Source organism: Manis javanica, chromosome 16, assembly GCF_040802235.1.
Source record: "Manis javanica isolate MJ-LG chromosome 16, MJ_LKY, whole genome shotgun sequence".
Classification (NCBI taxonomy): Eukaryota; Metazoa; Chordata; class Mammalia; order Pholidota; family Manidae; genus Manis; species Manis javanica.
This window is the reverse complement of record NC_133171.1, coordinates 59601168-59616796: the sequence shown is the minus strand read 5'-3', so window position 1 is coordinate 59616796 and position 15629 is coordinate 59601168. Positions and strand designations below refer to the sequence as shown.

The 15629-nt window shown below is 43.3% G+C and overlaps 1 protein-coding gene across 1 annotated transcript; it reads left to right on the top strand.

The window, feature by feature from the left end:
- Positions 1-274: 274 nt before the first annotated feature.
- On the top strand, positions 275-4979 carry MUCL3 (mucin like 3). The gene is made up of 2 exons (XM_017661405.3): positions 275-2674; positions 3663-4979. The coding sequence occupies exons 1-2, from the start codon at positions 1658-1660 to the stop codon at positions 3813-3815; spliced, it is 1170 nt and encodes a 389-aa protein (XP_017516894.3). The 5' UTR covers positions 275-1657; the 3' UTR covers positions 3816-4979.
- Positions 4980-15629: the final 10650 nt, after the last annotated feature.

Sequence of the window (15629 nt, the reverse complement as noted above, 5' to 3'; positions counted from 1 at the left end):
TCAAATTTCTTGCCTGTAAAATAGTAGCGTTGTGGGTAGCTGGGTGATCAATCACCGTAGAAGAGAATCCACAAAGAAAATGTAAAGCAGCCATCCAAGAGTCTGGCCCAGAGAAGGTGCCTAATGAATGATAGCTCTTACTGGTATTGCTGCCGAAGGAATCAGAGAATGGAAATGGCATAGAGAAGTGATGACCTGACAAGTCAGTTGTCTCTCTCCCAACCTTAAATCCCTCAAGGACTTGGGCTTCTCTACTACCCTCACCCCCTTGGAATCCCCCATACATTTCTTTCAAGGACTCAGTTCCCCAGCCTCCAGCTCTCCTGGTCAGCAGGGAAGTGGGCAGGCTGTGGTTTCCTGTGATTGGGAATGGGTCCAGGTCCTGGTTGCCACCTTGAGCTAACAGAGACTGGAAATCTCAATTACGTAACAACACTATCTATCTCACTCTTTGGTGATCTTCTAGCTCTCACCCTTCTGCCTACATATCAGGGACACCTCCTCTGTCTCCACTGGCTATTAAAGCCCATATCTGTTCATTGATAGGGGTGTTTTCGCTCACACCCTGTCTTTAAACACAGTCAGTCTCCTAGAATCCAGCTGCCTTGTTCACTGTACTTGGGACCCCCAAGCAGATAACTTTTTCTTTCAAGAGGACCACCTTCATCTATCCCAGGTAGCTTTCCCAGGTGTGTGAAGAGAGGGATCCAGTGGGGAATAATAAAGGTTGAGTCATCTCATCTACATCCCTGTATCCAAGCCAAACTTCATCACCAAAAGGAAAGTTTCCCATCTCCTTCCTCTACCCAGCCTCCATTCCTCTTCTTATCTTTCTCTCACTCATCAACTGTGTCCAGTTACTAATTCCTATGGAAAGTTCTACCAGAGATATTCCCTCAGTCTCTCCAAAGTTATTCTCACACACAGCATTCAGAAGCCACTGACTAGGGAGATATATCTGGGGGAAGGAAGGAACCCCTAGAGATGACAGCAGGGAAGGAAGCAGGCAAGAGCATGAAGGAAGATTCTTATTTATCTCTCTTCCTTCACAGGTGCTACTGCACTTCAAGGACTTCAGAAAACTGGTGAATCACCAACATCTAATCATTTGTTCCCTCCTGCACCAGGCCCTGGTTGCAGTGCTTTCTCTGACTACACTGCTCCTCATTCAGGACACAGCTCTCTAGACCTCCTTAAACTGAAAGAACCCTCTACACCAAAACATCATTGCAATACCACACACTCATCCCAGAGGTTTAACAAAACTATAGATAATTCCAAAAACTCTACAACTCATCATATTGTTTATGATATTCCTCACAGTTCTAACCAAAACTCTGGCCATCAAAGAAAAAACCCAATTATCCAGAATGGACAGTCTGTTGATCCTAAATCCACTAACACACATAAAGGATCATCCGGTACAAAATATCCAACAGCAGCCCCCAAGAGAAAAACGACTTGTAAGACCAAAACAGGCAAACCAATAGTAAGAAGCACAGCTAATATTGGAAGAACTCTGGAAAAGGACAACAGAAAAAACATTACTTTCAATAGTACACACTCCACCTCACACCAGACGGTAACTCCTTCCCACAAGTCAGCCAATACAGAGATCAAAAAGCTCACATCATCATCAGAAAAAATCTCACCAGCCATGAGGATATCACACAATGAGACAAGGAGCCCAAAAAGTTCAGGAGTTGAAGAACATAAAACAGATAGTAATCACATAACTGTACTTGCCTCGGACAAGACTCCGAGAATGATTACAGTATACACAGAAAAGATTGCACCAGCCGTTGAAAAGACAACACAAACACCATCAAACTCAACAAAACAAAGACCAAAGACCACATCAGCAAATTGTAAGACCACAAGAGCCAAAGTAAACACTCTGAATCCTGGAGAAAAGTCCTTATCAGCAGATGAAAATACGACAAAGTCCACGGTAAAGCCCCCGGAACGTAGAACAGTAAGAAGCACAGCTAATATTGGAAGAACTCAGGAAAAGGACAACAGAAAAAACATTACTTTCAATAGTACACCCTCCCCCTCACACCAGACCGTAACTCCTTCCCGCAAGTCGGTCAATACAGAGAATGATACAAGAAGCCCCAAAATGACGACATTTGCTCAAAAGAAGACCGCAAGAGTCTCAACAAAGTCCACACGGGTTGAACAAGAGACCACCTCAGCCTTTGAAAAGATTACGCCATCCCCAGGGAAGCTGATGGAACATAAGGACAAGACCACATGGGCAAATGAGACCACAAGAGCCCCAGCAAAGTCTACAAAGTGTACAAAAATTGGAGAAAAGGGCACATCAGCCACTGAGATCATAAAGCCTGCAGAAAATCCAGGAAAAAATACAGCAGCCACAGAGACTGTGACACCTCTAGTCAAGGTCACAAGAGACAAATCTATCACTACCATCTCTCCTCGTCCAAACAAAACCAATTTGACCCATCAGCTGCTCACTGGTTATATTAAATTCACCTCCATGCTGGAAACCCCTGGCAACAAAAGCCATCCAAACCACAACAAAGGCGACTCACAAGGAGGTCTCCATGCTGCAGAGGTCAGAGAGAATCCATTCCCTGCATGGGCCATAGTTGTTGTGGTCCTATTGGCTGTGATTCTCTTCCTGGTGTTCCTTGGCCTGATCTTCTTGGTAAGGGACAGGGATGAGCCAGAGGAAGGAACTCATGAGATAGGGGACTGAAGAGAAGTTATGGATGAGAACTGGAGGGAATAATGAGTCTAGGGAAAGGGGCATGGCAGCAGGGGATGGTAATAGAGGGGTAATGGTGGTGAAAACAATGGGGAAGACAATAGACGCAGGGGTCAGGAAAAGTGGAATTGAGAAGAAGGGTGTGGTTGTGAAAAAAGGATGTAGAGTAGGGAGACTGAGGTGCTGGAGATAGAGACTGGGGTGTGAGAATAAAGGATATTAGGATCAGCAAAATAGGACAGGGTGGGCAGGTGGGGAGGATGAGGGGGATAAAGGGGCACAAAACTTCTCAATCATAATATAAGTTGGTCACAGGGGTAGTAGTACAGCATGGAGAAGACAGTTAATTCTGTAACATCTTTCTATGTTGACAGATAGTAACTGCACTATTGAGGGTGAGGATTTAATAATATGGGTAACTGTTAAACCACCATGTTGTATATTTGAAGCAAATATAAGACATGTATCAATAATACTTCAATAAAAAAAAGAAAAAGTAAACAGGACAAAGGAGGGAATTGAAGATGAAGTCTGTGACTTAGTATTTTGGGTCTGGAGCTGGAATAAGGATCAATGAAATCTTGAGAAAGGACAAAACCAAAGGTAAAAGCATCAGTAGTGCACATGGTGTGTGGGGGGTCATGGGGAAGATGGTGTAGCACAGAGAAGACAAGTAGGGACCCTGTGGCATCTTACTACACTGATGGACAGTGCAATAGGGTATGGAGGGGGACTCAATAATAAGAGTGAATGTAGTAACCACACTTTTTCTTGTGAAACCTTCATAAGAGTGTATATCAATGATACCTCAAAAAACATAGGTAAAGCATCAGGGAGAATAGAATCAAAGGCCTGAAATATGGGTGTTGAGGAAAACAAATGGCCATGGCAAATGAGACTCATTTCTCCTTTCTCTTCCCAATCACAGATTTTCTACCTAATGAAAACACGTCGTGCACTCATCCAGAACACAGATCCAGAGGAGAACTACCCAGAGAATGAAGGGGGCCCCAATTCCTACCCAGTGTACCTGATGGAGCAGCAGAATCTCAGCATGGGCCAGATCCCTTTGCCACGATGATCTTTTAAAAACTGCCCACCACCAGGACTTCCATGTCCTGCCTTTTTCCTGGATGAGGACTTAGATTCACAATTCCTATTCCTGCACTCCAGGAAGGGCAAAGTACTGACAGTTAATAGCATTAACCATTCATCTGCTGTGTTCTCACTGAAACTGGTCAAGGTTTGAGGTGATAAGCAAGAAGGATGTGTTTGGGTGATAGGAAAGAAAGAATAAATAATACAAGCAAGTATTCTCAGTAGAAGATGGGGGATAGGAAAGAAAGAATAAATAACACAAGCAAGTGTTCTTGTAGAACATGATGGTCTGGGAGCGAAAAGGTGTTTGATGGATGCATATGGTGGGAGCCAATACAGGACACTGAGTCTTGGGAGGGGCGGCATGACTAAGCGAAGTTCAGGAGCCTTAAAGGAAAATGCCCTAGATCTGACTGCGAATCAGAGTTTTCGGAGGAGAGACTGAGGACAGCGCCCCCAGGTTTCAGAACCAGTCTACATTATTTCCATCTACTACTACTACTTAGAGTTTGTGTGTAAACAGCCATGTCTCTGAGTTCCCAGGGCCCTTGCCCCGCTGAACCTCCACTTTTTAATGAAAAAGAAAAAGGATTTGAGAAGAAGAGAGAATATTTCCTTCTCCTCTCTATTCCCAGGAGAAAGGAAAATTCCAGAAAAGATTATAAGTATCTCTCACCCAGATTGATCTTCCTTCTTTCTTGTGAATCCCTTAGCTTTTCCTATATGTCTACAGTGGTCATCCGGCTGGTTTGGCTTGCTGGGTTGTGGGTAGCACGCATGGAGGGTTTCTGTATGACCTGCAGTCTCATCCATTGATTCCCATACAGACCTTCCCTAATGATGTTTCCCATTGATCATTCAATTTCCTGTCTCTTCTACTAAAAGCCAGTATTGGCTTTTTTAAATGTAAGAGTTACCTATCTTCTCTACTGCCGAATGCTTTCTCCTCAGACCTTCACCCCAGATTCTGACTTCCTTCTTATAGGCATTTCATCTGTGTATATTTTCTGGATTTTTCTCTCCAACTTATTAAAGCACTTTGACCTGTTACTGATTGGGTAGAGGGGGAAAGGGAGAGTCAACAGATGATGGATAGCTTCCTTCTATCTACTGGTCTTTTTATAATAAAGTGTAAAATATTTATAAAGGAAGGTCATTGTAATTATTGGACTCTCAGTTGGAAGAAAGTCCTGACTCATGTTTCTGGCTCTGGCTGTAAGCAGACAAGGAGTGGCTAGAGGACAAGAATTCTTGGCAGGGTCAAGGAAGAGGAGACTGAATTTCCATTGCTCCTAAAATGGCTCACTCCTGGATTTAGATAAGGGCTGCCCAGTTCATGCTGGGCTCACTTGCATGGTGACAAAATGAGAAGAAAATGTATTAATTAATAAGCAGTATTTCTAAGCACATTCTCTTGAAGATTATATAGAAGACATAGTTCCCATCTGAGACACAGATTTATAGGAAGATTAAAATTAAATAATTCATAAGAGTTATCACAAGGCAGTACTACACAGAATAAAACAGACTCTAATGAATTAAACCCAATGTTTATGGGCATCCACTATGTCCCACATTTATGTTAGGACACCAGCCCTGCTCCAAAATCATTCAGTGCCCAAATGTCAGCCCCAGTAGAATCACTACCATTCACGTAGTCCAGGCTCTCACTTCTACAAGAGGATGGCATCAGCATCTTTGCTGACCAGAAACGCACTCTAGTTCCACAGGCCTTCAACGTTAACTCCATCCAGAATCAAATAGGAAAGCAGGCACTATTTACTACTTTCGGCATACCGTTTTCCGGAAGCTAGCACCCTATCATTGACAGTGATCCTAACCTGGCTACTCACGTCACTGACTTATCTGCCAGGGCCCAATCTAAGCCGCAAGGGCCCTCAGGTCTGTCTCTCTGAATGTCCCACCAGAGATCTGCTCTGCTAAGGGCAGGATTGTAGTTTGGGTCTCAGAAAGAAGGTACGCCAGGTGCAGAGGGACGCCAGACTTAGGTCCCTTGAGGCAAAGAGGACACCTGGGTTCTGGAAGACGGCTGGGATGCCTGATTAAAAAGGAGGAGGATGTGGAATATTTAGTGGTCTGGGCAGATGGTGACCCAGCATGTGGCAGCTGACAGGACAGAAGTCCCACTCGCCCTGGGAGGAAAGCAGATAGGTCCAGCCCCAGCGTCTAACCGCTGAACTTCCCCGGCCTGAACCCTAATTAAGAAAACAGAACAAAATTAAGCAAATATACCTCTGCCTCTAGAATGCCAAACACCCAACCGGACAGGGTCCTCCCTGCCAAGGCACCAAGATGGAGCTGCGGGGCAAAGCGTGCGGCGGGCGGAAGTGGGGGCGGTCCACGCACGTCGCCGCCGCAAAACTGGACCGTGGGCCCCGGACACGGAGGGTGGTGTCTCCCTCCGCACTTCTCTCCCTTCCCTCTCCCCTGCTAACGATCCCTTGGAAATCTAGACCCCCTTAACAAGCACCAGGGCGGGTCTCTCATTAGGGAGAATTACTTAATTAGCGGCAAGGCGGGGAATCGGCTCCCGCCCCACCGGGAGCCGGAGCCCAGGACCCCAAGGGCAGGGGCGCGCCACGTGCGAGAGTAGAGGGCGAGCCGGGGTCTCGGTGGGGGACCGGGACCGGAGCAGCGGCGTCCTTCACTTCCCTCGAGGCTCCACTTGGCCAGCGGCTCCTGGGTCCCGCTCTCTTCCAAGAGCCAGGCGGCTCCCTGTCGCCGGCGCGGGCGCCAGCCTCTAGGGCGCGGCGGGGTGGAGCCGCTGCACCAGCCAAGGCGACACGCGGAGGGCGGTGCGCGCCGGCCAGCCGGGCTCCAACGCGGGCCTGCGGTCGGCGCAGCCCCTCCGAGGGCGGGGAGGTCTCGGGCGAGTCCCCGCCTCCCGCCCCGCCCTGCGGGCCCCTGGCCGTTCCCGGAGTACCGCCCCGACACGCCTGGGCGCCGCTGCTACCCGCGCACAGACAGTATAGCAGGACTCCCGTCCGTGCTGGGCTTCCGCTTCCATCACACCCTTCCACGCCCCGCTGGCCCTCCGCGCCCTTTCTTATTAAGCTTGTTACACAGATGAGAAAAGCAAGCCTCGGAGAAGTGGCTTGTTCAAACCCACGTAGCTCCTCTGAAACAGTTTGTTTTCTCCCAATTCCACTTCACTTTGTTCCCCAACGGAGACAGGTTCCATGTACCCTCAGCGGCCCGACTGGGATGCTCTAGGCACCACCTAAGGAGCCAAGTGTCACTAAGGTTTTTGCAAGAGTCCTTGGTTCCTGTCAGAGTCAAGGTTTCCCCTTTTAAACACTTGGACTGCAAAGTTTGTTCTTCTGGTCTCACAGTGTCCCCACCACCCCCTGTCACCTTCTGAGACCCCTGGCCTCAGAGTCGCAAATTCTCCAACCTCCCCCTACAGTAACTGTGTGACACAGGGACAGTGCCGGTTCCCTTGCAGCTGATTGCCGGCACTCACTGTCCACCTGCCTCTGGAGGTGCATGTTGGCACAGTAAGAAAACCCAGTGCTTTGGGACCCCATGACCTTCACTTTTCTCCCCTCTGCCTCCTACAAAGGCCTCTGTTCTAGAAATGAGACATTTCCAAAGAAAAACGGTTTCTGTTGACCTCTCCATTACCATTTTAACAATTTTTAAGTGTATAGTTCAGTGGCGTTAAGTACATTCACGTTGTCATGCAACTGTCATTGGTGATTTCTTCTTCATTCCCCTGGAACCACCACACTCAGGCCCGGTTTAGGATGATCGCTGTCCATGCACCTGGAAGGTGGGGAGGGTACACTGCAAGCTGCCACTGCAAGCTTGGTCTTGCTGGTCATGCCCTTCCAGAAGCTGTTCTAGGGCAGCACATTGTCACCTCCATGGACCCTCATGCACTCAAGCTTAACTTCTGTGACCCGGTGGTATTTCTCTGCAGGTGCACTAATACTTGAGCAACAATTTCCTTATAACCAGCTGGTTAATTCTCAATATGCTTAGAAAGATTTTTTCTTTCTAAATAGTTTACTGCCTGATCAGCCCTTGTACCAGTAGTCTAGAGGCTTTTCCTAAGTATTCGACTGCCTGTCTGAGTGTTCCTCATTTTTAGACACTACGGCTGTCTGTTAATATAATTGTACAGACTTTCTGGATCTATATTTTCTGAGCTTTCCAGTTTGTTCCAATGCCTGCTGTTAGTTTTTAAGTTTCACCTAGGCAAATACAGTCCCCCCAAAAACAAAGTTCTTGAAGAAAATGTTAATACACTCAAAACAAAGCAGGATTGTGTGTACAGAGTTCAACAGCAGCTTTAGACCATGACATGGACCCAGTGTCCTTGGAAATCACAAAGTTACAATGGATGGGGAACATATTGAAAACTCATTTGTCCCTGCATTGGAAATTGAGGCTGCTTCTCTGTGTTGAAGTAACTCAGATTCTCCAGACAATAATGGGCTGTTTCCTTCTTACTATTATAACTTCAAGCAGAAAATTTGTGATAGTCTATGATTTTAGAAAAGTGAGGTTTTCATTGACTAAATCACCAAAAGCGAGTAAGTCACTCAAAGAAGGGAGCTGTTCTGATGCTTCACAGCTGCAGCATGTCTGGAAAGCGTATTTTTCCAGTGAACCTTGCCACTGGCTTTATCCATATTGTTACCCCAGCCTGATGCATGCAGGGTAGGTTGTTACTTTCACAGTCTGATTCTGATTTTCTCACACAGCATAACATAAAGACCACGAGAGGGAGGAAGACAGAAAATGCAAATGGTAGATGAAATGAGGAGTAGAGATAAAGAGAAGAAAGGGGAAGTAGGGGCTCCAGAGAGATGTAAGTGTGTGGGTCCATGTGGTATGAGGAAAGGAGAGTGGAGACAAGGAAAGTGTGAAATAAAATGAAAATTTTATGGTGCGCCACGTGGCCCCACAGGCAAGGAGAACCATGCAAGCTGTAGAGAGGCCCTAAGTCAGCCAGGACAGCTCAGCTGTACTGTGAAGGTGTCATACAGCTATTCTCACCTGTGTCAGCAAGAATGCCACATCCTCTCACCCATGGCCACGAAGAGAAATAGCCTTAAATGTTCAAAGGAGACAAAATTGAACAAGAGCCTGCTTCTTGTATCCTTGACAGAATTCTTTAGGAGAATGAGTAACAATCCTAAACCTTGCCTCCTCTCACACATAGATAGCACCAGAATGTGCTCAATCTGTTCTTCTAAGACTGTAACCAAATGTACCCTTGACACACTGCTATGCTGTGTTGATTCATGTATCCCCTATTGTAAAAAGGCATGTAAACTGCTCTTACACAAAAGGCCGGCAGAACAGTCTGATCAGAACTCTTTCTCTGATTAACTGTTTTCCAGCCATGGTCCTCGGTAGGACTCTGAGTAGACTCCATCTTTCTTAATTATAATGGCTATGTTGATTTCAGTTGTCAAAAGCATACTTTTTTTGTAAAGTTACTGGAACAATGGCTCTAGAAAAAAGATCTATAGGAAGTGATGAATATTTGGCCCCCAATTGGATTTTTACTTCCATTATATATATTATCACATACTGTTTCTTGGTTGGGGGGCGGGGCTTTTATCTCCCCCCTTTTCTGATTTTACCCAAGTGAAAAGAAATTCACTTTTCTAGGTACCTCTTAGCATGGCCCAAATAGACTGGAAGTTTCAAAATACATTAAATACTAAGGGGAGATACCAAAGGAATATACTTAGCAAGGACAGAGGCTACAGAAATGATTGCCTGGTGTAGGGGAGGCTTCTGATGCTCTGCAAAGTGACGTGTGTGGAGGCCCAGATCCCCCTGCAGTTCTCTGCAGTGGGTGTGATAGCCACATGCCAGCAGCAGGCTGCATTTCTGCATTCTGTTCTCCATCCTGGTCTTCATCTTCTATTCTGATATGTTTTCTTGTTCTATTTTAAAATGTTTTGTGTTTATATTTTCCCATTTTGATTGTATGTATTCCTATAAGTGGTCTTCAACATCTGTAGGATGAGCCACAATAAATGAAAAATTCACACCCTAGCTGTAAATGGTAGCTATAATTTACAATCAACTTACTTGAGTTTCTTATTTCAAATTCTCTGATCCCTCCCCATGGAGAACAAAATGTGACTCACCAGCCATGAACAATCCTCTGAATGTTTAAGATAAAGACGTACTAATAATAGCTAGCACTTTCTTAGCCATTTACTAGGAGCTAAAAATGCAAGAGAGCATTGTCTCTCCTTTACTATGCTTAGGCACCTTTGGGACAAGTACTTTTAGAATCCCGCTTTACAGACTAGGACACTGGAGTCAGAAACTGAAGTAACTTGCTGAAGGTTATATAGGGTGAGGCAGTAACAGAGCCGGGGCTCTGGTCCAATTCAGTTTGACAGTAGAGCTCTTTGCCAGTGTTTCATGCCAATTCTCCAAGCTTTAGCTCTTCATGGGCCTTCCCTTATCTTTTTTTTTTCTAATTGAAGTATAACCTACCAGAAGTGCACAAACCTCAAGTGTATAGCTTGATTAATTTTAAAATGTGTCCACACCCATATAACCACCACCGAGTTCAAAATATTGAACATTTCTATCATCTGAGTAGTTTTCTTTGTGTCCCCTCCCAGTCAACACCGGCTCAACCAAAGGTAGCTACTATTTTGATTTCTATTTCATGAATTTAGTTTCACCTGTTCTCATAGACACACAACTTCCTTGGTTGATCAACACAACAAAAGACTCCCTATTTCTGGGAGACTCTACTCTCAAGGTATAGGATGTGGATTTACCATTGTCTGGAAAATTTAATGATGTATAACTTTACCCAGCTATAGAGCAATCGTCACCACGTTTAAATAAAGAATATGCAGGTGTGATAATTTGGAAGGCTGTTTTCTCAGAGAAGTAAATGAGAGGAAGAGAACAAGCAATGTCACACCTACAAAAAAGAATAGATGAGAAAAGAGAAAATAAATAGTATTGAAAAGTGAAAATGTGTGTTTTTTCACAATCCAAGAAGGTTGAATGATATGAAAGAAAAATATTTAACTCTAATAATAGTATATCCATATTGTTTCCCTTTTAGAAGTTTTTTGTTTTCCCCTGATAAATAGAGGTATTTTTAACATCCGTGAGCACAGAGTTGGCTTTGGTAAGGACTTGGACTCAGAAGTGGGCCTTGGAATATTCCATGGCCTGGAAAATGAACTGGTTTATGGAAGAGCACATGGCTTTGGACACAGAGCAGGCCATGGTGTGGGCCATGAACTGAGCCATAGCCTTGGGGGTGATTATGACATGACTCGTGGTGGGAGTCATGGATGTGGAGGAAGCCATAACAAAAGCCATGGAATGGATCCCAAAGGAGGCCACCAAGGAAACCATGGCAAAAGGGGGAGTACTGACATAGACTGGACAATGGAAGATGCTGAAAATTTTGGGGAGTTAAGGGATCATGGAAGAGAAGGCAGTGACCATAAAATGGGTAGGGATGGACTTCATAAGTCTTCATGGAATTGGCCTTAGAGATAGTCATGCTCAAGGTCAAGAAAAGAACCAGAGAAAGGGTCATAGAGAGTTTGACCAACAGGGCAGCCAGAAAAAGAGAACGGTCCTGAAGAAGACTGCAGCCTCATTGGGTTTGGACATGAGCTCAAGTAAAAATATTCCTTGAGCTCATCCTACAGTATGGGAGAATATATTTGTAAACAATTTATCCAATAAGGGGTTAACATCCAAAATATATGAAGAACTCATATGCCTCAACACCCAAAAAACAAATAGCCTGATTAAAAAATGGGTGGAAGATCTGAACAGACACTTCTCCAAAGAAGCAATTCATATGGCCAACAGGCACATGAAAAGATGATCCACACTGCTAATCATCAGGGAAATTGAAATGAAAGCCACAATGAGATGTCACCTCACACCAGTTAGGATGGCCAACATCCAAAAGACAAGAAACAACAAATGCTGGCGAGGATATGGAGAAAGCAGAACCCTCCTACACTGTTGGTCGGAATGTAAATTGTTCAACTGTTGTGGAAAGCAATGTGGAGGTTCCTCAAAAAACTAAGAATAGAAATATCATTTGACCCAGTAATTCCATTCCTAGGAATTTAGCCAAAGAAAACAAGATCCCTGATTTGAAAAGACATATCCACCCTTATATTTATCTCCCTACTAAGATATGGAAGCAACCTAAGTGTTCATCAATAGATGAATGGATAAAGAAGAGGTGGTACATATACACAATGGAATATTATTCAGCCATAAAAAGAAAAGAAATCCTGCCATTTGCAACAAGATAGATGGAGCTAGAGGGTATTATGCTCAGTGAAATAAGCCAGGTGGAGGAAGACAATAATACTAAATGAGTTTACTCATTTGTCGAGTATAGAAACAAAGCAAAACTGAAGGAACAAAATAGCAGCAGACTCACAGACACTGAGAAGGAACTAGTGGTTAGCAAAGGGGAGGGGTTGGGAAGGGTGGGTGGGAAGGGAGAAGGGGATTAAGGGACACAATAATTTGCAATCACAATATAGATAGGTCACAGGGAAGGCAGTACAGCACAGAGAAGACAAGTAATGACTCTATAACATCTTACGACTTTATAGACAGTAACTGCAATGGAGAGGGTGAGGACTTGACATGGGTAAATATTGAAACCACTGTGTTGTTTATGTGAACCATCATTAGGATTGTGTATCAATGATACTTTAATAAAAAAATAAGTAAAATAAAATACATCCTAGTATACTCTCTGGTGTACAGTAGGTGTTTAATAAGTACTTATGGAAAAAATTATATATATTAAAAATATATGTATATATTCATTGAGCTTAACCATAGTTCTGAATCTCTTAGGATGTCAGGGTAACCAATCTCAGAGCAATTTCTCTTTGATCTCCTACTGTGCAAGTGAAAACCTATGCTCTTTTGGCTTGGGATTTTGACTTTTTTGTTTCCTCAGGATGCAATGTGACAAGTAAGAAGAATGATGTTATTTACAGCTTAAAAAGAAGACTCTCATAGTATTTGTGGTAGTAAGATCTTGCTTATTTGTTTGATCATTCTTTTCCCTCCTTTTTCTCTTTGTTATGAGTGCATACTATGTGCTAAGCATTATACTAGGTGACTTTAAATGCACTATCATTTAATGATCTTGAAATTTGTAATATCAAAACAATATTTTGAGAGCTTCCACTTTTCTGGCAATAGTGGACAAAGTACATTAACAACTCCTCTGAACACAAACAACAACAGCTGCTGGATAAAATATTTTAAAAGTCTTTGTAACTATCAATTTGCTGGGTAGATAGTAGATAATATTTAGATCAAAACCAAGAGATGTAAGAGACTTAGGGATGCTTAAGGAGAGCTCTGAAACAAGCATTGCATTGAAGGTATTTGCCAAATTTTGGTGAATTTAAGCTTGCCTTCTCACAGGTTCTTAGCACTTCAGATACAGGAGACAAAGTCCAGAACCTATACAAGGGGTGGAGTTTAGCAGGAGACCCTAAGTAAAGCTGAGGCATAAACGGGTTAAAGCTTCAATGTATGGTTAAACTAGAATAAAACTTCATCGCCCATCATGTGCATTTGGGACTGAGAAAAATGTCTCTCTCTAAACTTGACACTGAGTGGACATGATATTCTTTTTTTTTTAACTCAGAGTAAGGCAAATATATTGGATCATTTTGTAATGAAAACAAAAATAAGAAACACACTCACAACAATAAAATATTTTCTCAACAGGGGAAAGTGACGATCCTTTCATAGTCTTTGTTTCATCCAGCAACCTAAGAGGACAAAAACATCACAGAAAGTGAAAAACACTGTGGAATTCATTCTAAGACTTCCTCATAAAAAGACATGACAACGATCTTACTGGATTTTGAAAAGAAGTCTTTCATGCCAGAGACATCTCCTTCATTGAAAGACAGTATCACATTAAGGATTATCTTAGCAAAAATAATGTTGGTTGACATTTCATGGACCCCAGCTGTGGAAATAGTTTTTGTGTCTGGTTGAAGGGGCACATTTCAAAAGCAGTGAGCAGTCACCCTCTAATTATAACCAGGCTTGAATCCTGACCATGGAGTTGACTGGTGAAAGGTACACAGTAAGAATTCTGCAAGCTTGTTGGCATCCTGATCTTCACTGATCTGATGTCCATTTTTGTTCTTTTCTTTTTAAAAAATTGAGGTATAATTGACATATAACATTAAATTAGTTTCAGGTGTTCACCATGATAATTCAATCTTTATATAATTGTGAAATGATCACTGCAATAAGTCTAGTTAATGTCTGTCTATGTTTGTAGCTCCAAATCATACAAACTGGGTAGACAGAAAACCATCCTACCCCTACTTGCTGTCCTCCAGGTCTCCTTCATCTTTGGGAAGATTCTCCCTCCCTATTTCTTTGTCTCTTCCAAATGCTGTGTGACAAGAAAGGAGAATATCACTAGGACATGTTACAAATTAAAATCTCAAAATACACTTGACATCTGTATACTTATGCTTTCCTTTTTTTCCCTTGTCCTTTTTCACGGCATGCTTCTTATGTGCCAAACACCTGCTAGTGCCTTTAAATACACCATCATTTATTTTGCAAAACAATCCAATGAAAACTCAAATTTCTGGCGTTGTAGGCAGCTGGGTGCCTTGACTGAAGCGTCAGATGGCACAGCCTCAGTAGGACCAGCCCAAGTGGGGACTCTTGCAGTAGATCCTCATGTAAATCTGAAACATTTAGGGAGAGTGTAAACTAAAAATAAACCCACCCTTCCTCTAAAGAAATGAAAGTCCACCTAGTTAAAGATTCCATTTCCCAGTCTGTATTGCAGCTTTTTGTAGTTTTTGTAGCTGTATGACTGTATTCTGGCTTATGGTATGTAAGCAGACAATAATCCTTCATGATTAAAAAACTAAATAGAATTAAAATATTTAATAACATTAGGATATGAGTCTAGAGATGGGTAATAAGAATTAAAGTGTTCCAAAGTCCTTATATTATTTTGAAGGACAGTAAAAATATTAATTACATATAGACTTTGATAAGTTACAGACTTAATAACTTATTAATTACATATAGACTCTGATAAGTATGCATATAAAACAATTTTAGGGTAACCTCCAAAAGGTGGAATTTGGGTTTGAATTCAGGACCTCCACCTCCAAATAGTCTAGAGGAATATTTTATTCTATAAGAATAAAAAAGGTCTGCTAGTGTGCTCTTGGCTTTTCAGTTGTAGAATAGGATTGCTGGGAGTCCAGGAACCAAACTGTCACTGAGCAATGGCATCTCAGCCTCCGGACCTGCTCATCACAGTAGCTAGACAGAGCCACGTCTAAGCCTTTCCCAGCCCATTACTTCCTGCCTCTCAGACTCCCAAGCCCTTTCATGTCTCCAGCCACCTCCTGCTTGCCAACTTCTTTCTAACAGGTCTTACATGTTGGGGGTAGTCATTCACCTACAAATAGACTGAGATATCGCTTCCTCCACGAAAGCTTCTCCTCCTTGACAGGGGAGTGGAGACAGCTGACTTCATCATATGGACTGTGCATTGGAACTCCCATCAATCCCACCCCCTCGCCCTGCCTTCCCTATGATCTCCCAAAACCCTCTGCTCATTTGGGTCTGTTCAGTAATGCTCATCTAGGTGACTTGTGTGTCCTTTCTGCTGCTACATCTATGCCCAGACCCAAATGGAAGCTCCTAGAGGACTCAGACTATATACCTCCCTCCCCCAGACAGACTTGAAGCTCCCCAATGTGGTACCTGTGGGATACTC

Coding starts and splice junctions, on each gene's coding strand:
- MUCL3 (XM_017661405.3), top strand. CDS start 1,658: ATGAGGATATCACACAATGAGACAAGGAGCCCAAAAAGTTCAGGAGTT. Junction 2,675..3,662: donor TCCTTGGCCTGATCTTCTTG/GTAAGGGACAGG, acceptor TCCCAATCACAG/ATTTTCTACCTAATGAAAAC.